The sequence below is a fragment of the Carcharodon carcharias genome, chromosome 19 (assembly GCF_017639515.1).
Source record: "Carcharodon carcharias isolate sCarCar2 chromosome 19, sCarCar2.pri, whole genome shotgun sequence".
Lineage (NCBI taxonomy): Eukaryota > Metazoa > Chordata > Chondrichthyes > Lamniformes > Lamnidae > Carcharodon > Carcharodon carcharias.
In genome coordinates, this window is record NC_054485.1 from 4,077,820 (window position 1) to 4,104,201 (window position 26,382).

The 26,382-nt window shown below is 42.7% G+C and overlaps 1 protein-coding gene across 1 annotated transcript in view; it reads right to left on the bottom strand.

The window, feature by feature from the left end:
• myom3 (myomesin 3) overlaps positions 1 to 26,382 on the bottom strand; it is a 99,269-nt gene that overhangs the window by 62,248 nt on the left and 10,639 nt on the right. Inside the window, exons 5-13 of the mRNA XM_041213196.1 lie at positions 23,921 to 23,965; positions 20,843 to 20,983; positions 18,298 to 18,459; positions 13,173 to 13,314; positions 12,136 to 12,339; positions 11,168 to 11,184; positions 8,894 to 8,926; positions 4,414 to 4,541; positions 2,515 to 2,698 (exon numbers count right to left, since the gene is read on the bottom strand). Of these exons, the coding sequence (XP_041069130.1) occupies positions 2,515 to 2,698; positions 4,414 to 4,541; positions 8,894 to 8,926; positions 11,168 to 11,184; positions 12,136 to 12,339; positions 13,173 to 13,314; positions 18,298 to 18,459; positions 20,843 to 20,983; positions 23,921 to 23,965 (1,056 nt within the window). The remainder of the gene's footprint in view (positions 1 to 2,514; positions 2,699 to 4,413; positions 4,542 to 8,893; positions 8,927 to 11,167; positions 11,185 to 12,135; positions 12,340 to 13,172; positions 13,315 to 18,297; positions 18,460 to 20,842; positions 20,984 to 23,920; positions 23,966 to 26,382) is intronic.

Consider the following 26,382-nt stretch of genomic DNA (forward strand, 5'->3'; position numbering starts at 1 on the left):
GCCAATTGGTTGCCTTCAATGACCTCTGTGCTTCTGGGAATGCAGTCACCCATATTGTAGTGCAACGTTTGTCACGCTGAAAGATTGCATCAGTCACCTGTTTGAGACACGTGTGAGCTGAGATGGCAGCTGATCTTTGTGCTGGGCTGGAGCCCAACATCCGGGATATGGGGACGGAAAGTTGAGATTTTTTTTGTTCTTACCCCTTCCCCGTTTCACTCGCTCAAAACCCATCACATTTCTATCTTTCCTCTGTTCTGATGAAGGGTCAACGATCTGAAACATTAACTCTGATTCTCTCCACAGATGCTGCTTGACCTGCTGAGTATTTCCAGCTTTTTGTGTTTTATTTTATATGGGAGAGGAAGTGACATTGATTGCTACTGGACACTTTCACCCTATGGTTGGCCGAAGTTGTTTTTACAAGAGGTAGCACAGCTCAGCAGTTGACTCCTACAGGGTCACCTGCTGATGTACTTAGCATGGCTTTAACTGTTGTCTAGCCTGTTTCTCCCTTTGAAATTTGATATTCTTCTTTCAGTCCTGATGAGTGCATGATGTAAAGCTTTTCCTGCATGTCTCTTTTTTTTTAGCAATAATGGCTTTGTTCATCTTGTACCAGCTTAATCATTAAAGTTTGTATTTGTGATGATTCAAAATCATTCTGTATCAATAATTTGAACCCAACTGGAACTCCGTAACTTAATGCCCCTTTTCTCCCTGAGCTCCTGGAAAAGTTTGTCCTGTAAGAATTGTTTTTTTTTGAGGTCCCCTCTTTTTTCAGTTATGAAGCCCTATAAATCTTTCACTTACAGCCAGCTGTCTAATAAATAAGGAGACTATTTTAGGTTCCATATAAACAGTGCTTACTTGTGAAGGACCAAAAGAAAACACATTTTCTAAAAAATTAATTAACACAGGCATAAGTTCTTTAAAAAAAAGCCAAAAACTTAATAAAACCAGCACTATAAACATACTGTAAGACTGGAAATTAAAATAGAATGATTAAAAGGCCATTGTACCCTTAAGACCTGAACATCACAGGCAGATTCCTTTAGTACCACTCCAGATCAATGTGCAAAATGCAGAGTGTGCCCCTGTCCTAAATGGATAGGAAATTGTACTATTCTTAACTTAAATGCACTATAATATTTAAATAAATGGCAGTGAAAACCAATGTAAAAGATTGGTGGAAAAGTGATGCAGTGTGGAAGTCACAGAGGTTTGGTAGTATGGACCCCTGCTTAATATCAGGGGCCACTCATCTATTGTGTCCAATTATGATGAACTGCACACTACACACAACTCCACCGCTACCGAGGCAGAGGTCAATTAACTCAGCATAGACCAGTGAACAAACACAGGGCCTTCCTCTTCTGTACAACTTGACTGTTCAATTGATAAGCAATTAAATAACCTTGAAAAGTGTTATATTTGAATTTTATTCCTGGATCAATATTTCTATAAACTGCTCAGTGTTAATTTATAATAAATTTGCAAGGGATTTTTTGTTTTTTTTATTCATTATAGGGATGTGGACTTCATTGGCTGGGCCAGCATTTATTACCCATCCCTTGTTGCCCTTGATAAGGTGGTGATGAGCTGCCTTCTTGAACCACTGCAGTCCATGTGGTGTAGGTACATCCACAGTGCTGTTAGGGAGGCAGTTCCAGGATTTTGAACCAATGACAGTGAAGGAACGGCGATATATTTCCAAGTCAGGATGGTGAGTGACTTGGCAGGGAACTTGCAGGTGGTGGTGTTCCTATCTATTTGCTGCCCTTGTCCTTCTAAATGGTAGTGGTTGTGGGTTTTAAAGGTGCTGTCGAAGGAGCCTTGGTGAATTCCTGTGCATCTTGTAGATGGTACACACTGCTGCTACTATACGTCGGTGGTGGAGGGAGTGAATGTTTGTGGATGTGGTGCCCATCAAGCGGGGCTGCTTTGTCCTGGATGGTGTCAAGCTTCTTGAGTATTGTGGGAGCTGCACTCATCCAGGCAAGTGGGGAGTATTCCATCACACTCCTGACTTGTGCCTTGTAGATGATGGACAGGTTTTGGGGAGTCAGCAGGTGAGTTACTTGCCACAGGATTCCCAGCCTCTGACCTGCTCTTGTAGCCACAGTACTTATATGGCTAGTCCAGTTCAGGTTTGACAACACTTATTTAGCAAATTAATAAAACTTAGATAATTGGGGAGTAATAAATGCTTGCATCAGGATTATGAAGGAATCAATGACAATAACTTGAAATTGAAATTAAAGCTCATATTAGATGTGTGCTGGGATTATGAATATGCTTATATGGTGTTGACTACAATGTGAATGACTAAGTAAAGAGTATTATTGGTACCTGGTATTATTGGATTATACATGCAGGAGGGTTTCCATAGTATATTCATGCCTGAGAACAATATGTTAAAGTTTTATCTCTGAATTGCAGTTGGATTAGTTGTACATATAATCGAGACCAGACTCAATATTCAAAAGTCTCATTACAGGTGTAAGATTTTACCTGAGATTTGTCCAAATGAAATGGTTTCAGAAGGCTGGGACGCCTCACTGATCCCATATTTATTGACAGCTCGGACTCTGAAGCAATATAACTTATTTTTGACTAAGTTAGTGACAGCAAATCTTGGGCAGCTCACAGGGACTTTTAAGTTTGCTCTTTGCCAACTGCCACTTCCAGCTGCTGACTGAAAGGAAAGAAAATTGAAGTACCGGTTAAACACAAATTTGGAGACATATTTATAGGTAAATGAAAGATTTATGACTTTACTTGAAGGTCACTGAGTGAAGGGTGACTATTTATAAACTTTGCTTTCAATAACTCTAATTAACGTTTCTAAGCAGCCGCTTCCCAACGCCTGACACATTGCTGAAGTATGCAAAACCGTGATCAGCTGACCAATATTTGCTATTTCTTTTCGTTCTATTTTAAAAGAGTTAGGTCAACCCAAATAAAAAGTGTTTAAATTACAGGAAGTTAGCTCAAATGGGCCCACCATAAATTAGACAAGCTCGCTTTCGGTTCATAAATCTCTCCAATGTGTTTTGCTAAATGTCATCTCCCCATGTTTATGAGGAAATAAATTCTAAACTTAATGAGACCAAAGCTCTGTGGCCAAAACTTCGGGCACACTTCTGCCCTTGGCTTGTTGGAAGTTTGTCACACCTGGGCTTGGCTATGCTGCGCCAGGCAACAATATCGGAGTATTCAGCCGGGCATGTTGGGAACAGAGCCTTCACCCAGCGCAAAAACATCAGAATGCACAATCTAGATGATTTCCACAAAACAACAAAAACCTTGTGAAGTGTAAATATTATGTAACGCACATACCAGCTATGATCTTATTATAAATGCTGCTAATATTTTTCTCAGTAAATCTGTCGTGCTAAATTGTTGAGAAGGAAAAGGCTGGCCTGAGTTTGTTATAAAGGGTTTGAAAGAATTTGTGAACTGAATGAACTCAGGGGTTAAATGATTGTGTGGAACATAAACATCAACATGGACTGGTTGACCCAATGGTTTTCCATGTTGTCATTTTAGTGTAATTTGATGTAATGAAGGCCACTAATGTGATACAATCCATACTCTGTCTGCCATATTATTTGACCAGATAACAGGAAGAAGAGACAGCGCTCTGTACGAGTAAATGCAGAGCTCATTCTTCAGTTCTGTGCCTGAAGGCACAACACCATGACCTCCACCATCGGCTGGGGAAGGAGGTAGGCCACGGATCCATTCCAACTGGAATGGGAATATAACTCCATGCTGTTGGCACAAATCTAATCCACACCAGATGTCCAGTCAACTGAGTCAATTGGTTCCCCGAGGGGCCTGGAAACTTTTACATTCCTTGGAGCTATGAACTGTGATGGTAGGAGCTCTAATTTTCTTTTCATCGCATGGCTGATCTCTCCCACCATTATCGTCTGCCATTGGCATGTGTTGGAAGGATTTTGGCTGCATTATGATTGCAACTTCCTTGGCCATCAAGTGTTGGAATGAAGCTGGAGCTTCTGACTCAGACACAGGGACGATACCCACTGTGCCACAAGACCTCCAGAACCCATTTTACCCAATGGCATTTAGATCCAGCTTTTAAACTAATGAATGCAGTCTCATTATTGGAAGTTCCAAATTAGATGTGGTGGATAATCTTTCTGTTAGGCTGTGTCGCACTGTGGAGGTTGTTAACTGCTCTTTATTTGTTTGTTCTGATCCAAATCCCCTTCTTTCTGTCAACAGCAGAATTATAACTTATAAACTATGATTGGTCCCAAACTACTGTAATAAAATCAACAGTCGTCAAACCAAAATCTTTTAGTGGCACATTTAGTCATTTGCCCACAACGACAGCTCTGATTCTGCATTAAATCACTGTTATTTGCACACTTCTCTTTTCACCTTTTCCACATAGTACACGACTGATTCTCTGCCACGGGGGCAAGGTTCATTCCAGCAGAGGGCAGCATAGGTTTGTCCAATTTCAGTAACGTGAACATTAGTTGGAGCAAGTGGGATGCGGACTTCGCCTAGAACAGATAAGGTTTAGTTCATAAACGTTTGATTGAAGTTTCAACTCTGACTTTGAAAGTTACAAAACTCCAATGGCAAGTAACCTTGGCCGAGATTTTACGGGGCCACAGGGTTCATGCTGGGAGGCAGGGGTGCGTATAATATGGTGTTTTTACCAGCAGCAAGCAATGTGCTGGACGGAGCTTCTGCCCCTAGGCCACTGAGGCCCTGAACTGACCAATTAAGGGCCACAAGGACCTCCTCCTGGCACCACTGGTAGTTTACCAGCAGTGGGTTGGCACTGCACAATGTGGAAAGGACACCGGTATACCCTGCCAGCCTCCTTGTGGGCCCAGGGAGGGGTTGGGGGTGTTCTTGATTGGGAAATTTACAGCCCATGGAGGAACATCAAACACCAAGGACTGTTCCCCCCCACCCCCTCCCCATGTAAAACTGTCCCTGCCCACACAGCTGACCTCCCTCCCTCACTGGGGCCTGCCTCAATTGGCAAGCCAAATGTAATATTTCCAAGTTTGCTGATGCCATGAAACTAGGTGGGAATGAGAGTGGTGAGCAGGATGTTAAGAGTATTGTGTGCAGTTTAGTCTCCTTACCTAAGAAAGGAAATACTTGCCATAGAGGGATGGCAAGATTGTCATATGAGGAGAGATTGGGCTGACCAGGCTTGTATTCATTGGAGTTTAGAAGAATGAGGGAGGGGATCTCATTGAAAACTATAAAATTCTGACAGGGCTGGACAGGCTGGATGTAGGGATGATGTTTCCTCCAGCTGGAGGGTCTAGAACAAGGAATCACAGTCTCAGGATACGGGCTAGACAATTCAGGACTGAGATGGGGAGAACCTTCTTCACTCAGAGGGTGGTGAACCTGTGGAATTCTCTACCACAAAGGCTGTGGAGGCCAAGTCACTGAATATATTTAAGAAGGAAATAGATAGATTTTTAGACTCTAAAGGCATCAAAGGGTATGGGGAGAGAGCGGGAGTATGGCTTTGAGATAGAGGATCAGCCATGATCATATTGAATGGAGGAGCGGGCTTGAGGGACCGAAAGACCTACTCCTGCTCCTATTTTCCTATGTTTCTATGACCCAATTCGGGGCCTTGTCTGTGTTGGCTGGTCCAGGCCTGCTGCAGTTCCAGAAGTGGCCACCACTCTCAGTGATGTTGCTGGAACTGAGGAGATGCCAGCCCTCTGATTGGCCGGCAGCTCTTGGGGATGTGACCTCATCCCTTAAAGGTGCTGTGGTCAGGCCTGCAAACAATTAATCCCAGCCCTATCGTTTATTCTTCAATAATCCCATCATTACCCACTTTCAGTTATTTTTCCTGCTCTTTTTGCCTAATCCTCGTGCACATCTTGGTCAAGAGTTCCAAATATCAGTCTTGACCTGCTGTGAGGAGTTGCACAAGCGTTTCCTCAAGCTGTGCTCCATTCTGATTTTCTCTCCTCTAATAGCCGGATGAAATTAGAAACTCAACATGGATTTCACACATTTATAAAATGGTAGCTTCCCATATTTCTGCACTAAAGACACAGAGGTAATATTCATCTCATTTAAGGAATCAGAGACACAAGTCATGTCCCACCTCTCCATTAACTCAGAGGGCTGTTTGGAACTTACCTTTAATGAGGAGAAGAAGGATTCAACAGTGTCTTTCAAAAGGGAATTAGGTAAATACTTGAAGGAGAAAAGGATTTCAGGGCTATGGGGAAAGAACGGGGAGAGCAGAAATAGCATAGGTATGATAGGCCAAAGGGCCTCTTGTGCTGTATTATTCAATGATTCAATAACTCTGAGTGTGAAAATAAATTTCTCTATGCCTCGGTTCTGTAGCTCTTATTAATCTCGTAAAGCCACATGGCTGACTTTCCTATTTCCTGTCTTCTGCACGCTACATGCTAACTAACTAATGACGCCGTTGAAAAGCAGACTAAAAAGAAGATTGAAAAGCTCATGTGATCAAGTGGTAATCTGAGAGATTTCCAAGCCTGATTTCCATAAAGAAAGACTTGTATTTATATAGCACCTTTCACGGCTTCAGGACAACCCACAATGCTTTACAGCCAATGAATTACTTTTTGAAGTATAGTCACTGTTGTAATATAGAAAACATGACAGCCAAACTGTGCACTACTGCTCCCACAGGCAGCAATATGATAATGACCTGATATTAGAGGAGGTGGTGACATAGTGGTATTGTCACTGGACTGGTTAATCCAGAGACCCAGGGTTCAAATCTTACCAAGGCAGATAGTGGAATTTGAATTCAATACAGATCTGGAATTGAAAGTATAGCGACGACCATGAAATTGTCATTAAAAACCCATCTAATGCCTTTTAGGGAAGGAATTAATGTGACTCCAGATCAACTCTTAAATGGTCACTCAGCTGTGTCAAGCCAATAAAAAGGAATGAAACCTGACGGAAACCCAGCATCGGCTGAGGTACAGCAAACAATAATGGCAAACCCGGCCTTGTTGAGTAACATGGTGGGGGGGGGCGGGGGGGGATGAACATGACTTGGAGGAAACAATGAGGGTGGCAAGGGTGCAGAATGCATTTTGAGTGGGGGACATCAATGCCAACACCAAGGGTGCTCAGTAGCACCATTACTGACTGAGTTTTCTGAGTATTAAAGGACATAGACTGGGTCTGTGGCAGGTACTGAGGGGAAAAACAACCTCATCCTCACCAACCTGCCTGCTGCAGGTGCGTCTGTCCATGACAGTATTGGCAGGAGTGCCCACTGCACAGTGGTTATGGAGACGAAGACCCGTCTTCACTTCCATCTTGCTGTGTGGCACTAACACTGTGCCGAATGGGATAGATTTTGAATAGATCTAGCAACTCAAGACCGGGCATCAATGAGGTGCTGTGGGCCATCAGCAGCAGCAGAATTGTACTTGAACACAATCTGTAACCTCATGGCCTGGCATATCCCCCACTCTACCATAACCACAAAGCCAGGTCCATTGAAGAATGCAGGAGGGCATGCCAGGAGCAGCACCAGACAAACCTAAAAATGAGGTGTCAACCTGGTGAAGCTATAACACAGGCCTACTTATGTGCCAAACAGCATTAGCAGCAAGTGATAAACAGAGCTAAGTGATCCCACAACCAGTGGATCAGATCTAAGCTCTGCAGTCTTGCCACATCCAGTCGTGAATGGTGGTGGACAATTAAACAACTCACTGGAGGAGCCTCCATGAATATCCCCATCCTCAATGATGGGGTAGCCCAGCACATCAGTGCAAAGATAAGGCTAAAGCATTCGCAACAATCTTCAGCCAGAAGTGTCGAGTGGATGATCCATTTCGGTCTCCTCTGGAGGACCCCAGCATCACAGATGCCAGTCTCCAGCCAATTCAATTTACTCCACATGATATCAAAAAACAGCTGAAGGCACTGGATACTGAAAAGCCAAGGGCCTTTACAGTATTCCAGCAATATTACTGAAGACTTGTGCTCCAGAACTTGCCACGCCCTTAGCCAAGCTGTTCCAGCACAGCTACAACACTGGCATCTACCCGGCAATTTGGAAAATTGCCCATGTATGTCCTGTCCACAAAAAGCAGGACAAATCCAACCCAATTAGTGCCCCATCAGTCTAGTCGTGATCATCAGTAAAGTGATGGGAGGGGTCCTCAACAGAGCTATCAAGCGGCACTTTTTTAAAATTCATGGGATATGGACATCACTGGCTAGGCCAGCGTTTATTGCCCATCCCTCATTGCCCTTGAGAACTGAATGGCTTGCTAGGCCATTTGTGAGTCATATGTACACCTCCTTCCCTAAAGGGGATGAATGAACCAGATGGGTTTTTACAACAATCGACAATGGTTTCATGGTCATCATTAGGCTTTTAATTACAGATTTTTATTGAATTCAAATTTCGCCATCCGTCATGGTGGGATTCGAATCTGGGTCCCCAGAGCATTACCCTGGATTACTAGTCCAGTGACAACACACTACCGCCTTCTGAAGGACAATTAGGGATGGACAATAAATGCTGGCCTTGCCAGCAATGCCTACATCCTGTAAATGAATTTAAAAAACAATCTGTTTTTTGTGATGTTGATTGAGGGAAAAATATTGGCCAGGTACATTTTGGGAAAAACTCCCTGGGACTTCTTCAAAATAGTGTCATGGAATCTTTTACATCCACCTGAGAGAGCAGACAGGGTCTCAGTTTAACGTCCCATCCAACAGATCATTCAATTGATTTAATGGAATCAGACAGGTTTTTACAAACGGTCTCTGGTTTAACATTTTAATCCGCTGACAGTGAACATGAACATCTACAAAAATACCTCTAACCGCCTTTGATTCAATAATTCAAACTTACCTTCAAGCTCATCTTTAGTGATCACAATCTTGCCTTTATCTGTCCGGATATCTGTAGTTATGAAATGAAAGTAAACAACTTGTATTTTCATTATTATGTCGGTTGAAAATCAACAGCAAATCATCACTGAGAGCTGCAAAAACAGGAAAAAGTCTGCACACAAATTATAATTTCAAATTGAGATTCTCTATTAATATTTTAAAAGAGATTTAAAAGCATTTTCTGGAAGTGTATTTATTCTGACTTTAAAATAATATGTATTTTAACAATGCATAAAGTAGCAATCAAATCTCAACAGTGAAAGTGTAAAGATTCATTGCTTTAACATATTACTCTTAGGCAATTATCTCTTGGTCCTTTAGTCTCAGTATTCTTTGTTCACCTAATTAAGTCACTATAGTTGTCATATCGTTTTAAGATGTAAGTATAAATGACTCATTCATTGCACCCAGATTTTGAAATTCATGGGCACATAGCAGAATTAAGGGTTGGAGCATCCTTAAATTCATGTTATGTTCTGTTATGCAGCCCACTTGATTGGCACCACATCCACAAACATTAACTTCCCCCGCCACTGACGCACAGTAGCAGCAGTGTGTACCATCTATAAGATGCACTTCAGGAATTCACCAAGGCACCTTCGGCAACAGCTTCCAAACCCAAGACCGCTACCATTTAGAAGGACAAGGGCAGCAAACACCTAGGAACACCATCACTTGGAAGTTCCCCTCCAAGCCACTCAATCACCATCCTAACTTGGAAATTTATCACCGTTACTTCACTGTCACTGAGTCAAAATCTTGACACTCCCTCCCTAACAGCACTGTGGGTGTACCTACACCACAGGGACTGCAGCGGTTCAAAAGGTAGCTCACCACCACCTTCTCAAGGGCAATTAGGGTTGAGCAATAAAAAACAAAAACAGAATTACCTGGAAAAACTCAGCAGGTCTGGCAGCATCGGCGGAGAAGAAAAGAGTTGACGTTTCGAGTCCTCATGACCCTTCGACAGAACTTGAGTTCGAGTCCAAGAAAGAGTTGAAGCAATAAATGCTGGCCTAACCAGCGACGCCCATATCCCATAAATGAATAAAAAAAAATGCTGTACATGTAAATTCCCAAAATGCAATCTTGTCACTCAAAGCCCTGCAGCAGTAGGTGCAAATCCTTAATACCCACCCTGTTCCCTATGTAAAGTCCCCTTGGTAACTACCATTCCACTAAATGTATTGCAAAAATAAGGCTGATATTAAAACTTTACACATGACCTCTGAAGTTTCAGTTCGGCCTTTGCTCATTAATTCTTACTTTAAAAAGGCCGTTGGCAAGCCAAAGCTTATAGCAATACATCGCTCAGAGATTGCTTTACCATTCTTTCCAGATAATGCAACTGAGACTGATTAAGTTGAACTATAGCTGGAAGTATGAATTATAACTTGTATTTGAGCTTTTCCATGGAGAAGTCAACATTCCGCCATTATCACTACCAGAGTCAACTATCAGTCTCAACGGAGAGTCATTCGGATTCTTACAAGTAGTAAATAATTAACACGGCCAGAAAAGTACAAACTGGGCCACGTTAATAACAGTAATGCATTTAAATAGAATCTTTAATGTAAAATGGCCCAAATTGCTTCACAGAGGCATAATCGGGAAAAGGTAGATGCTGAGGCAAAGAACAAGATTTATGGTGGGCAACTCAAAACAAAGAGATGGGTTTTAAGGAGGGCTTAAAGGGGATTAAAGGCTTAGAAGGGATTTGAACAAAAATTTTTTCACCCAGATGATGGGGTGGGGTATCTGGAACTCACTGCCTGAGGGGGTGGTAGAGGCAGGAACCCTCACAACATTTAAGAAGTATTTAGATGAACACTTGAAATACCATAGCATACAGGGCTACAGGCCAAGTGTTGGAAAATGGGATTAGAATAGATTGGGGCTTGATGACAGGCATAGACAGATGATGGGCTGAAGGGCCTCTTTCCATGCTGTAAAACTCTGACTCTATAAAACAGGAGAGGTAAGTGGAAAAGCAGAGAGGTTAAGCGAGAGAATTTCAGATGGAAACCAAGACAGGTGAAAGCACACCAAGAGTAGTGAAGGGAGGAGATGTACAAAAGTCAGAAGGATGGTGAGTTCAAGGTTATGGAACTGAAGAAGGTTGCAGAGAGATGAGGCATGAGGTCACTTAGAGATGTAAAAATGTGAATGAGATAGTTTCTAACTATTCAACTTGGCTTAGGTTAATAATATTCCTACTGCCGCTGCTATTGACTTTCTTTCCCTAGTTTCCTCCCCTGAAGACTCATGACATGAAAGGAGAGGAGCACAGGAATATTCCCTCATTGGAACTGGAGGTGGTGAGGTTCAACTCGCATACCCCAGGCCCTGATATTACCATCAGAGGAGCTGGGAAATGAAGTGCCTTCCCTTCCAGCAATCTCTGAGTTCCACTTGAACAGGTGAAGGGTTGGTGCTCCTCTATTCTTGACCAGATGCCAAGTGCTTTCTCAGCAGCTTGGAGGGCAGTATTTTGGGGGGAAGTATCACTTCCTCATAGTATTGACTATGCCCCCATATCAATTCCACAGCCTGATTTCAATCTCAGTGCCTAGGAGAAATATCTCTCCACGCATTTGATTAGTTACTTCCTGTGAAACATCCTGCAATGGAAAAAATTGAGGAAGGATTTTTTTATTTATTTGTGGGTCGTGGTTGTCACTGGCTAAGTTAGTATTTATTGCCCAATCCCTAACTGCCCTTGAGAAGTGAGCTTCTTGAGAGCTGTGGTGTAGGTACACCCACAGTGCTGTTAGGGAGGGTGTTTCTGGAACGTGACCCAGTGACAGTGATATATTTCCAAGTCAGGATGGTGAGTGGCTTGAAGCGGAACTTACAAATGCTGGTGTTCCCATGCACCTTCTGCCCTTGTCGTTTGAGGTGGTTGAGGTCATGTGTTTGGAATACTGGTTTATAGCCAGTTGTGGGTCAGTAAGTTTTAGGTTAATAGCAGGGATGAGCATCTCAAGTGGATTGTGGGATGAGAAAGTGAAATAAAGCTAACATAAGCATTTCAATGCATCCTGAGATGCAATGTTGCAATCCATTCATCATTTTTTAATATGATAAATGTCACACCAGTGTGCCTTTGTAGGATTGTTCAATTCTCTCAAGGACTCCATTTTTGACCAAACATTTAAACAAGGCTGATTGAAATGAATGATTTGCTTCCACCAATGACACATACTTATGATTCTGGCTCCAGCTGTAGGATCAATTGTGGTGACTGGTTCAGAGATCCGTGAAGGTCTGCTGATTCCTGCAGCATTAACCGCTCGAACACAGAACAGGTAAGTTCGGTTTTCAGTTAGGTCCATAACAGGAAACTTGCACAATTTTTCAGGAACGTCATTGCACTGAATCCATTTGTCACTTCCTACCTCACATCTAAAATCATATTTCAGAAAAGATTTCATCAGAAAAAAAAAGCACAAATTAATCTCCATGTTGGCTTCATGTTCAAACAAATTATTTAAGTCTGGTGAAGAAGATGATTCTCAATTAAATTTGGAATTTTGTCATTTGCGTAAGTAGTAATTTGAAGGATGATGTAATTTATTGGGTGCATTTTTTTCCCAATCAGGTAAAATTGGGAGGAAAATAGGGCAGTCCCTAATTTTACACAGAGAAGCTATCAAACACTCTTGAATAAGGAATTATGGGTTCCACTGTCCTAAAACAGCCAAGTGCAACCTTTCCTTTCACATCCTTCTAACCATATCATCCATGTGAGTGGGATTGTGAGATATCAGCAACGGCAAACTCCGATAAGTTTTACGCTGCAATCTCCCAACTCACAGTAAACACAAAGAGTGTCACAGTTTGATGCATTGCAAGTAGTTTTGGAGCTAAAGTATGCTTTGATCTGATAACTTACTGAATGGAAAATATTATGTATTTGCATTACTAGGATACCCCATTGGTTGCCAACTTTAGGCATCTGCAAACCGTATCATTGCCAGGGCTTCAATGCTGGTAATCGGCTAGTGCTGACAGTCTGTCAATGATCCAGAACAGCAGCTACAGCACTATATTGGAAGCTGTTATTGGCAGCAGTGCTTTTGGTTGCTTGGAACTGAGCAATCATTGAGGGTTGACCTGGTGTCCCTCCCGATTTTCCACAAGTTTGCAGTTGATTAAGATAATCAGGGCCAATCTCATGGCTGTCCTGATGAAATATTCTTCTGGAAAATGAACAGACACAAATTATCATTACCAACCTGTCAATGAAATAACCAATCACCGGACTCCTTCCATCAGCACTCGGTGGTTTCCAGGTAATAAACACATAATCTTTGTTAACATCATGACATTCCACATCCAGTGGTGAACCTGGAGCTCCTGCTTCTGCAGCTGGAGCATCTGTAGGAGAAAGAATGTGGTGTTGTGTGGTAACTAATTGTAAATAAATAAAAAAAGAACAAAAAGGGTTTTTCTTGACATCTCATAGGGACTTTTAGCTGACGTACATGAGTTTGTTTCTATAAGATAAGTGCTTACTAGATCCCAAAGGCAGCTATAGAGGTGAAAGGACATTTGGCCCACCAAATTAATCATTGCAATGGAAGCCTACAATCCATTCCTGTCCTCTCATCAAAACATTCAACCATCTCTCAAACAGACACATGAACACCATAGGAGCACGAATAATCAAGCCTAGCCTGCCGTTGAGTATGATCATGGCTGACCTTGGGCTTCAAATCCATTTTCCTGCCTGCTGCCCAAATCCCTTTATTCCCTACAACACCAAAAATCTGACTATCCGAGCCTTAAATGTATTCAACCATGGGGCATCCACAACTCTCTGGGGTAGAGAACTCCACAGATTCACAATCATTTGAATGAAGTAATTCCTCCCCATTTCAGTCCGAAATGATCGCCCTTTATCCTGAGACTGTGTCCCCGTGTTTTAGATTCCCCGACCAGTGGAAACAATCTCCCAGCATCCACCTTAGAAAATCCCCTCAGCATTTTGTAGGTTTCAATGTGATCGCTCTCATTCTTCCAAACTTCAGAGAATATAGGCCCAGTTTAATCAGCCTTTCATCATAGGACAACCCTCTCATCCCAGGGACCAATTTAGTGAACCTTCGCTGTACCACCTCCAAAGCAAGTAAATCTTTTCTTAAATGTGGAGACCAAAACTGTGCACAGTGCTCCAGATATGGTCTCATGAAAACCCTGTACAACTGGAGCAAGACTTCTTTATTCCTGTACTCCAATCCCCTTGCAGTAAAGGCCAACATGTCATTTGCCTTCCTAATTGCTTGCTGTACCTGCATGTTGACTTTACATATTCCTTGTACAAGCACACCCAAGTCTCACAGAAGCACAGAATCACAGTGCAGAACAGGCCCTCCAGCCCATCGAGTCTGCACCGACATGTGAGAAACACTTGACCTACCTACCTAATCCCATTTACCAGCACTTGGCCTTGAATGTTATGACGTGCCAAGTGCTCATCCAGGTACTTTTTAAAGGATGTGAGGCAACCCGCCTCCACCACCCTCCCAGTCTCTTTGAACATCAGCACTTAACAAGGTTTTCACCTTTTAAAAAAAATTCTGTTTTTTCATTCTTATGACCAGAGTGAATAACTTCACACTTCCCTACATTATACTCCATCTGCCGCTATGTTGCACCCTCATTTAACCTGTCGATATCTCTTTGCAGCCTCTCTGTGTCCTCCCCACAGCTTACCTTCCCACTAGTTTTGTATCAACAGCAAACTTTGATGCCTTACTCTATATCTCTTCATCTAAGTCAGTAATATAGATTGTGAATAGCTGAGGCCCCAGCACTCATCCTTGTGGCACTCCACTATTCACTGCCTGCCAACTTGAAAAAGACCTGTTTATGCCCACCCTCTGCTTTCTCTCCATTGACCAATCCTCTGCCCATGCTAAAGTACTAACCCAACACATGATCCCTTATCTTGCCTATTACCTTCTTGTATGGCACCTTATCGAATGCCTTTTGGAAATCCAGTTATACTGCACCTATACCCTTTATCTACCCAACTGGTTACATCCTCAAAAAACTAATACATTAGTCAAACAGGTTTTCTCCTTAGTAAACCCGTGTTGACTTGTTCTATTCACACTATGCTAAATGACACAAGTTGAAAATGGAAGACGATTCTAAGGTATTGATCAAGGTTTGTGTGAAGTGAAAACTAATATCAGTCTTTGATATAACTTGTAACAATGTTTAAGATTAAACTTTTCTGCTCTCCTGACTCGCATGTATATTTTTTCACACACCTCCTTTCAAGGTGTCTCCTCATAACTCAAGTTCACTGATGTTAGGATTCATTGCCCATCACCTTTCTTTCCACAATATAGGTGCTCCCATTATGCTTTTGTGATCAAAATTAATCCAATATTCAAGGTGTGTCCTGACTATAGAACTCTGCACAATCTGCATCATGACCTCAGATTCTGTTTGTTTTGTTAATTACTGATCTGAATGGCTTGTGAGGGTCATTATAGAATCTAATTAATACATTTCTCCTTAAAGTAGTTCATTTATAAATATCTGTAAATTAATCTGTCATAGTTCAGCCTGTTTGCGGGTGTTGCCTGGACTGTTCTTTAGCTCCCTGGCTGCTTCATTGGATCTAACTTCTCTCCCCCAGCACCACAATGCAACATCATCATAAATATATTACCAATATCATCTGTCATGTGACCAAATACAGTGTGTTTCTAAAATCAGGTTATTTACCAGAAACAGCAGAGGCTTCATCAGATCCCTCCACTGAGTATACCCCACAACCTGATATTGCTCCTCTGGCCCTACTGCCTGCTACATCCTCTCTTCCAGCCAATTCCTTTTCTACCTCTTCTATCTCGGCAGCTTTAAGCTTCTGTCACAGGCTTGCCTTTTATCAATACTGGAAGCATTGGTACACTACATTATCTAGGTTGGTATCTCATCTGTTCATCTCCATACTGTGATTTGTATCAATTCACTTCAATGTCAATGAAAGTTCACACATTCCTATTTGGATAAGAACCTGGAATCAAACTACAGACCAGCCATTCATCAGAACTGCCACTGAATTAACTAAAGGGCAGTTGTAGTGCACAACTAGGCAAACACTAGGTCAACCTAACTAGAATAGCTTGCAGGCAAGAGACTTAAAAGCAACCCCAACAGTTACAGAAAATACATAGCAACAAGGTTCCATAAACTCCACATATAATAAATGTTAGATGTACTATGTTAACAACAAGTTATAATTATATAACACCTTTAACATGGTGAAACATCCTAAGGCGCTTCACCCAGGGGCATTGCAAAACAAAGAATGTCACCAAGCCTCAAAGGAGATATTAAGTTAGATGACTAAAAGCATGTTGAAAGCAGAGTCTTAAAGGAGGAAAGCAAGACAGAGAGGCAGGGAAGTGGCAAGGGAATACAAGAGGTTAGGGCCTAGATAACTGAAGGTACAGCCACCGATAGGGGAGCAATTATGATTGGGAATGCACAAGGGGCCAGAATTAGAGGAGTGCAGACACCTCTTAGGGTTGTGGGGTTGGAGGTAATTACAGAGAGAGGGACAGGTGAGGCCATGGAGGGATTTGAAAACAAGGATGAGAATTTTTAAATCAAGACGCTGCTTGACTAGGAGCCAATGAAGGTCAGTGAGCACAGAGGTGATAGGGGAACATGACTTGCTGTGAGTTAAGACACGGGCAGCAGTGTTTGGATGACCTCAAGTTTATGGAGGGTAGAATGTGGAAACTAGCCAGGAATGCATTGAAATAGTCAGTTCTAGAGGTAACAAAGGCATGGATGAGGTTTTGAGCAACAGATGAGCTGAGACAGAGGCAAAGTCAAGCAATGCTCCAGAGGAGGAAACAGGTGGTCTCAGAGATGGCAGGAATATGAGTTCATAAGCTCACATTGGGATCAAATGTGACACCAAGGTTGATAACAGACTGGCTTAATTGCAGACTGTTGCCAGGGAGAGGGATGGAATTGGTAGTTATGGAACAAAGTTTGCAGCAGGCATGGAAAACAATGGCTTCAGTCTTCCCAATATTTAATAGGAGGAAATTTCTGCTCACCCAGAAGTGGATATTCAATAAACAGTCTGATAATTATCAACAGTGGAGAGGTGGCGGTCAGTTAGAACTGGATGCTGTCAGTGTACATGTGAAAACTAATGCCATGCCTTTGGATGATGTTGCCAAGGGACAGCATGTAGATGAGAAATAGGGGGGGGGTTAAGGGTTGATCCTTGGAGGACACCAAAGGTAATGGTGCAAGAGCAGGAAGAGAAGCCATTGCAAGTGATTCTCTGGCTACGGTTAGATAATGGAATCAAGTGAGAGCTGTCCCATTGGATGACAGTGGAGGTGCACTGGAGGAGGATGGTGTGGTCAAAGGCTGAAGACAGGTTGAGAAGGATGAGGAGGGAAAGTTTACTTTTGTCACAGACAGGGGCAGCAGATGCATGGGAACACCACCACCTGCAAGTTCCCCTCCAAGCCCGTCACCATCCTTGTTAATTCTAATGATTGTATGTTGAGGAAGAATGAGTCTGAAGCTAGCCTGTACCTTAAACAGGTTCATTTCCAAGACAGCAAAGTAAAGTCACAGACTCTCCCAGTTCCTCCTAGACACCCAGAGTGAACTGGTTTATATACACTTGCAATGACTCCCTAATCCTTCCCTAGTTGGGGACAGCTGTGCTTAATTACAAACTTAAATCATGCTTTCCATTGCAGCACAACTTCTACATTAACAATCCTGACCTGGAACTATGTTACTGTTCCTTCCCTGTCACTGGGTCAAAATCCTGGAACTCCCTCCCTAACAGCACTGTGGGTGTACCTACACCAAATGGACAGCAGCGGTTCAAGAAGGCAGCTCACCACCACCTTCTCAAGGGCAACTAGGGATGGGCAATAAATGCTGGCCCAGCCAGCGAGGCCCACACCTCGTGAACAAATAATGTTTTTAAAAGTCACGTAGGATGATATTTGTGACTTTGATAAGAGCTGTTTCAATACTGTGGCAGGGGCTTGATTGGGAAGATTGAAACATGGAACTCTGGAAATGATGGGAACAGATTTGGGAAGCGACAACTCATTCATAGACTTTGGAGCGGAAAAGGGGGGTTGTAGTTTGCAAGGTCAGGTGGATCAAAGGCTGTTTTTTTGAGGGGCGGATGATGGCGGAAGTTTATGCCAGCGGGATTTTTCGGTCCCGCCGAAGTGATTGGAGTTTGGAATGGCTCGTCGCATTTTATGATCCCATTCCCACCGTGATGGAGCCCATCAAAGTCCGGCTTATGAGTATGAGGTGCAGCAATTTGCTGTACTTGTTACATACCTTTAACAAAGACATATCCACTGTGCTCCTTATAACCAGTCCGCGTGAGAAGGCACATGGTATAGAGGCCCTCATCTTCCTTATGGATGTGAGGGAGAGTCAGTTTGGTGGATTTATCAGAGCACTCAATCTTTAACCATTTGGATTCCTTCAGCAAAATACCTGTAAATACAATAAATATTCAAATCAGCAACCTTAGTCACAAGTGCATTCATAGGCAACAATAAGCCTTGACATTAGTGTTTACATTTTTAACACAGTTATTTTTCTGTTTTCTTTTTTCCTTTTCCTTTTCCTTTAAAAGGTTATTAATTGCATAAATGGAAAAGTTTGCCAGAGAGCCTAAACCTGACACTTCTGCAGCCCTCATGTTCAGGTGAGAGGAGCTTGGTGTGGGTCAAGCACAAAACCTATCAATGATGCTCTAACTGAAAGACAGTATTTCATCATCGCAGTTAGTTCAGTTGCTGGCTACACTGCGACCTACAATATATAGAACATGAAGTTTACTGAAGAAGCTATCACTTTTATTTTACTTCAAGCTTTTTAGTTGAAAGTAAAGGATGTTAATGCCAGTGAATTTCAATCTCTTTTCACCCACTGTCAATATCAAAATCTAACCTTGTCAAGTGTAACACGTGCAGGATTCTGAGATCATTGGGTGGGCTCGGTGGGCATTCTGAGATCATTGGGTGGGCTCGGTGGGCATTCTGAGATCATTGGGTGGGCTCGGTGGGCAGGCCCGAGAGCAGCTCAGGAAACAGTCCGCTGTCCACGATTTGGCTCTGGCGGGCCAATTAAGGCACACCCAGTGTGAAACGCGGCTCCGCACTTATCGGGAAGGGCCGAGTGGGGACAGGGGCCTCTCGGCCACCAGGTCCAATGGCAACTCAGTGGCAGGTTTAAAAGAGCCCAGGCAGGCCCTGGAAGGCTGCCCCAGAAGGATATCTCCTCTGCATTCCCAAACCAAAGTTATGGAGTCAAGTGCGGCCGGACACGGCAGGTGGGAGGGCAGGTTGGGTGGGCAATCGGACCCCCACTTTTCCAATGAGTGCCTCGCCGTCTTCCTGGAGGAAGTGGCTGCCACGAGGGTCATCCTTGTCCCCAGGGATGGGAGGATGAGGCCTGTGTACTATACCAATAGGACATGGGAGGAGGTGAGCAGCTATGAGGTGGTGCGGCGCACATGGGTACAGTGATGGGAGTGCTTCAATGACCTGCGTTCAGGAAGGGTGAGTACCGTGTTGGCATGAGTCAGTGTGCAGGAGAGTTAAAGTCTGGCCATCCCCCTGTGGATCTCTGGGGTGATGGAGCCTGTGTTCCAACTGCCAATCACACCGGAGCTGGCCAAGTGGGTGAGCCCTGGCTGCTTGGACTGAGTGCCTTGCAGCTCGAGGGCCACGACTCGGATGTGCCCTGCAAGGTGTTCCTCAGCTGGGGTTGGCCAGGCTGCACCTTGCACAGCCTTGCTGAATCTGCATCCTGTGGTCATACACTAGGCACATGTTCATGGAGTGGAAGCCCTTCCTGTTGACGAAGGCACCCGGCTGACCCGCTGGCGCCTTGATGGCCACATGTGTGCAGTCGTTGACACCTTGAATGCGAGGGAACCCAGCAATGGCCGTAAACCCTCTGGCTCGCTCAGCCTGGCTAGCCTCGTCCATACGGTAAAGAATAAAGGTCAGTACCCACCTGAACAGAGCTTCTGACACCAGCTCGACACAACTGTAGACAGCTGATTGGAAGACTCCACACAGATCCCCCACTGACCCCTGGAAAGAGCTGGAGGAGTAGAAGTTGAGGGCCACTGTGACCTTCAGCATGGGGTGTCCACCCACAGAGTCGGAGCTGACCTCAGGCCCAATCATCTGACAGATGGAGGTCACTGCCTCCCTGGAGAGGCAGAGCCTCCTTCGGCATTGCACCTCGGAAATATTGAGGCAGCTGCATCGTTGCCTGTAAACCCTGGCAGCAGGATAGTGGCATCTTCTGTGGCCCCTTCTGCCTTGGACTACCTGCTGTCCCTGCTCCCCTTGTGCCAGCGTCTCTCCTCCCACAGTTCCCCCCCACCCTGGAAGCTGCACTGGGACACCTGGGCAGGATTTTACATCCCGCGGGGCGGGCATGTGCCCGACCTGATCAGGCCTGTGTGGAGTGTCCTAAGCCATTTCACACATTGGCGAGCGGGCCCCACCCCCACTTGCCCACTGGGAAATTCTCCCCATAGAATCATAGAGCAAAGAAGGAAAGCATTCTGCCCATTGTGCCTGTGCAGGCACATTGTTCATTTCGGAGATGATATCTTATATAAAAAGGATGAAGTTTGAAAGTTGCAAAAGACATTCATTAGTTTATTAAGCAGTAAATTTGACATGGTTTAAAATTCTGAATGCAAATATAGTTAAGGCTTGTAGATATTTAACATATCTAAACCTCCAGGGAAAGCTGAATAGAATATATTGATTAGCAGTAAAACAGCTTCACTGCAGTAAGGATTATATAGGTATCTACCAGTAAAAAAAATTAAATTCCACAGAACACTAACCATCCCTAAGCCAACAGAAGTCTCCCAGGTTGCTTGTCAAGGCTGATGAGAAGGTGCAGGTCAGGGTTAAAGAATCTCCCTCTTTACCAAAAGAAGCTTCAAACCCACCAACAATATCAACATCCACCTCAAGTTGACTGGCTGAGGAAAGAAGTACTTTGGTTAATTTCAATTAATGTTACACATATAAGTTACCAGTAAAAGTCTATAGTGCAGTGACACAATCATAGAACATTACAACACAGGGACAGGCCTTTCAGCCCATCAAAATTGGGATTAGGAAAAGATATTTCCTCTGTTTGGGAGTCAAAGATGAGAGGGCCATTAATTAAACGAGAGGTTAGGATGAGTTTCTTTGTGCAAAGCATTGTTGGAGCATGGAATACATTGTCACAGGGAGTAATTAAGGCTAATATCATTGCATCTTTTAAGTAAAAATGGAATATCTTTCTGAAGAAGGGGACGGTACAAAACTAAGAAAAGGGAACAGGGGAATGGGCTTGGTTTTAAATGATTCCATCACATGATGGTTGATACAGCTTCCTTCTATACAGTAAAGTTTGATGATTCTGTTGTGCATTGTTGTATATAGTTGTGCAAAAGACAGTTACATAAATCAACTTCTGCAAAACATGTTATGATTCGAAGTCAAAGTCAATAAGAAAGGAAAAGGTTATTGCTTTAATTTCTCCAAACTAAATTGTAAACAACAGCAACAAAAAATGCTGGAAAAGCTCAGCAGGTCTGACAGCATCTGTGGAGAGAAAGACACAGAGCTCTGAAGAAGAGTCATATGGACTTGAAACATTAACTCTGTCTCTCTCTCCACAGATGCTGTCAGACCTGCTGAGTTTTTCCAGCATTTTTTGTTTTTGTTTCGGATTTCCAGCATCTGCAGTATTTTGTCTTTATATTAAATTGTAAACAAGTTTGGGATGTTTTGTTATGTGAAAGTTGCAGGTAAGCTGCCAGATATTGTAGCTGTAACTATTCTAAACTTTAAAAAACACAATAATTATAGTTTTGAAAAAGTGTTACATAAGGTGAGCTCTCTAGACATTGGGTACAAAGGATACAGGACAGAAAAATATAGCAAAATTCATTCCATCGTCACTGGACAAGCATTCTGCTTTCAACCGGTGCAGCACCTGGAAAGCACATTTGTCATGCTCCAGTACATAATGAATTTTCAGACAATAATTTAAGATTCTAAACTCAGTCTATTGAAATGGCCACTGCAAAGCATGTGACCTTTAGCATCCTGAGCAAGATAGTCCTCAATCTCAGGCAAGTGCCTCACTAAATATAGACATTCACAGCCATCCAGGAAATCCACACATCCCTTTGTTTAAGGATGGGCCATCAACAAAAAGAACTATGGCATTCCAGCCGATTTGCTTTTCTGTTTCACCGTGAAGAAAAGAAACATCGAAACTCAATGTGTGTTAGATGAATGTGAAACAGATTCCATCACCTTTTCATTGTATTATGATGGTCTCTCATCCAAACTAGACAGGATGAATTTCAAAGTGTCAAACGACAACACAAGATGTGTAATCAACACACCACCTTCCTTTGAACTTGTACAAGTCACATGATGAGTACAGCCGTGGTTTTTGTCTGGTTTTAAAAACAGCAAAAGCTACTTGCAGAGAGGGGGAATTCCAACAGAGAAGCCATCAAACCAGCAGTAAGTCAAATTAGCAGCCAAGGTAATAAACAGCAATACCTTGAAAGTGGGAGATGGACTCTCCCCGCCCTGTTCTGCCTTCAAGTTCACCCAAGAACAAATCATGTAGAAATTCAACTACAAGAGGCATTGCAGCTTACTGAGAAACCTCTATTTACAAGGCCTTCACTTCAACTAAAAGCATCAATTCATCTAAGAAACTACAGGCCTGCCACAAAAGAGAGAGTGAAACAACTACATTGCAACCATATTGTTTTTTGTTTCATCTATATGTAATTTCTGTGTATGTGATAGTGTATGTGAGGTGACTGAGTGAGATGTCACATTTTCCTAAAACCTCTGGGACAAGTGTGGGATAATAAATAACTTTATTTTAAAACTCACAATAAAGCTTGCTGCTGGAATTATTTAAATTGCAACTGCTCTGAGAGTAAGAAAATACATACACCTTGCATACAAAACATATTGATCATGAACAGTGAGAAAATACATAAATTCTGTCCGTGACACATCAGCAGCTTTTGGTGAACTCTTGGTGTTGGGCCTGGTTGATGTAGAACATACGGAGTATGTTACCTTTCGATGATTGAGTAAACCAATAAACTGAAACTGCTGGACTGACATAGTTAAGAAAGAGAGAACTAGCATAGGCTGAACGACTGTCAAAGGCCTGTTAAGGCCATTGATAAATGAATTAAACAATTTGACAGGGCTGTCCATCCAACCTTAAGGTCGGCGGGGGGCAGGCAAAGAGCCCAGGCAGCCTTCGCGTTTTTCATGGAACCTCATCCACAAGCGGGATGAGGTTTCATGAAGTTTTTATTAAATTAATAAATATTTTTAAAGCATTTGAACATGTCCCAGCTCATGTGATGCTGTCACATGAGGGGACGTGTAAATGATTTTTACCTTTTTTTTATTTTGAATTTCGAAACTGAACTTATCACCCTGAGGCAGCGCTGTGCCTCAGGGAGATCGTTGCGTCCTTTCGAGCGCATGCACAGACCCCTCCTCCACCTGCCCGCACAAGTAGCGCTCAGTGCTACAGAGTGCGCGTCATGCTGGGCGGGCCGTAATTGGCACACCCACAAAAAATGGCGGCACGCAGCCAATCGTGGACGGTAATTGGCTACGCGCCCACCCGCGCCCACTCACGACACAGTTCTTTAAAATTAATGTTGCACAGGATTAGTTTAGCCATCAAGCGTTTACAATAACATATAAATTAAAACTATGGTGAGATAAAGCAATATGATGCTCAGCGATCTGAACAAGCCAGAGTCAAACTGAATCACAACAGTCCTAGCTTACAGTATCGTAGTACTGGCCGCTCCTGAAAGGACTAGCTATAGTTAATCTGATTGGAAGCATATCCATTGGTCACTTACATTCCAGCCTGAGAGAGTCACCTCCTGAATCTGAGCCTTGATGCCCTGTGAATCATCAAAAACACACAAGTTAAAGGATTTTTGGTAAACATATAGATATCAGCCCAGAACCTGCTGTCAACATAATGCTCACCATTATTTTTGCACAAATAGCAAAGGAATTTTACTGCAGAGATCAAAAAGCTGATGTCTGTGTTTCATTGTTTCACCATTAGCTTTGTAAAAATGGCATTTCGCTGTCTGGCTCCCCATCAAAATGCATTGAACAGTGTGATGTCCCTGTATTTGCACAGTAGATATGAACTAAACTTACCAAAGAAAGTTAAATCAAGTAATTTCAAGTCTAATTACCCTTCTAACAATATGATATTTGTTAATAACTATGAGTCAACCTGTCTGGCACTGAAAATTACCTATTTATAAGTGTACAATCTTGTTCCTTCAGGTTTTTAATTGCTGGTAAAGATTTTTTTAAATATTTTAAATTAAAAAGGTCTTTTTACTTTTTCTATCTGTCTATTTTATCTCTCTCTTTTAATCCAAACTTTCTTCCTCTCTTTACTTCTCTTTCTGTGCCTGATTTTACATTAATTCACCCACTCTAGTTTACAATCTGTTCACAGTCCTGGCATTGTTAATTTCACAATGCTTCAGTCTGATTAGTTAAAGAGATCCTCAATTGCTTGTCTTGTTCATTCAGATCCAAGTGACCCTATAGGTGACATCACTCTGCTTCCATCTGCCATTTCCAACAACTTGTAGTGCAAAATATGATGGCGATTAAAGGGACAAGGGCAAGTCAAACATGTACATGTTATGACCACCAGACCTTGTAAGGTGGCTATGTTTTAAACTGTCTGTTTTAATTTAAGGTAAAACAGAATGTCCTGGAATGGGTGGGTGGGTGGCGGGGAGAGGGGAATGGTGTAAAGTTGTACTGAGCTCTGCCCAGTGAAAGGCCCATGTCATTTGGTTGCCACAGGCTCAGGGTACCCAGGTCAAGGCCTACTGAAAGTCAGGTGTGAGCTTTAACACCTGGACACAAAGGAGGAAGCAGCTGGCCTTGCTGTGTGCAGACGGACAGACTGTCAGAGTGAGTCTGAATGAAAGATTTGGGGAAGAAGACCACAACAGGTGCTGTTGTGCCAAGTTGAAGAATACTGCTTTTGGGATAACCACCAAGCGGAGTGCTGATGAGGACAGGACTCATCTTCAAGGAAACAAAGATTGTGAAGAGTGAAATACCATGGAATCACCAGAGGGAGCTTTGTAATGGGAAGTTTATGCTCAAAGGTTTGAGTGAAGGGGACTTTGTTTGAAAGGACAGTGGATGATCACATTGGTGGAGCAAGGAGAAGGGATCCTGTGACAGTCATGAAGACTTGAACTTTAAATTCAAGACTGCATGTCTGCGGAGAGTGCAGGTTAATGTATAAATGTGGCGCAGGGTTTTCAGAAGTTAAGGGGAATAACATTTCTGTAGTTTAGTGCATTAGTTGATTATTAAGTATTGTTTAGCTGATAGGTTTGATGGTGTTATTAATATCTACTTTAGACCAATGCTTTGTTAATTTATTACTACCATTCCCACTCTCTCTGCTTTAGGTTCTGTGCCATCTTTGTAATTTAAATTCCCCACCCAATAGCCTATTGCTGACCTTCCCTTTTTACTCCACTCCTTTTTCAACAGCACATTTATGCCTCTCATCAGTTCCAAAGAAAGGTGATATTGGTCTTGAAACCTTAACTCTGTTTTACTCTCCACAGATGCTGCCAGATCTGCTGAGTTTTCTTGCACTTTTTGTTTTTATTTCCAATCTCCAACATCCACAGTATTTTGCTTTTATATTATTGTTTATTCAATGTTGATTTTAGTTGACTTGTTGCAGTAAAAGTCTTAAAATGTGGAATCTTGTTGTGCAATTCTTTGCATAGGTCACTGGGAAGTTCATATTTCATACAGGGATTGTAACACATGCTATCTGTTGACTTACTGCAGCAAAGTCTGGGAATATACCTGTAGCAAGGGGAGACAGGTGCTGAAACGGCTGAGTATTTTTTTATATAAAGTGTGTTTTAAAGCACATAATTCAGGTTTCACTTTTATTTATTCATAAGCTTTCAGCGCTAACCTCCAGTTTTATTATTAATTTGCTCCCCTTTCTTTGCACCTTTCCTGCATCAACTTGTGGAAAGGCACATCCTACACAGTCAGTAATTAGAACACACTCTGAGGAAGTAGTGTACAAGAGGCAAAATCACAAAAAGAAACGAAGTCACAAATGGCTGCAGGACATTTCAAAAAATCCTGGCAATATTAGGTGGAGAACTGTAAATTTCTCTGGGGAGAAATCTGTTATTTTCATCGAGGAAGTTTTAAGAAATCAGGGATCTTTGGGAAGAGTTAGTCCCGGGGCTGAAACAAGATTAGACAGTTGAAGGATTGAGTGATGTTGAGTATC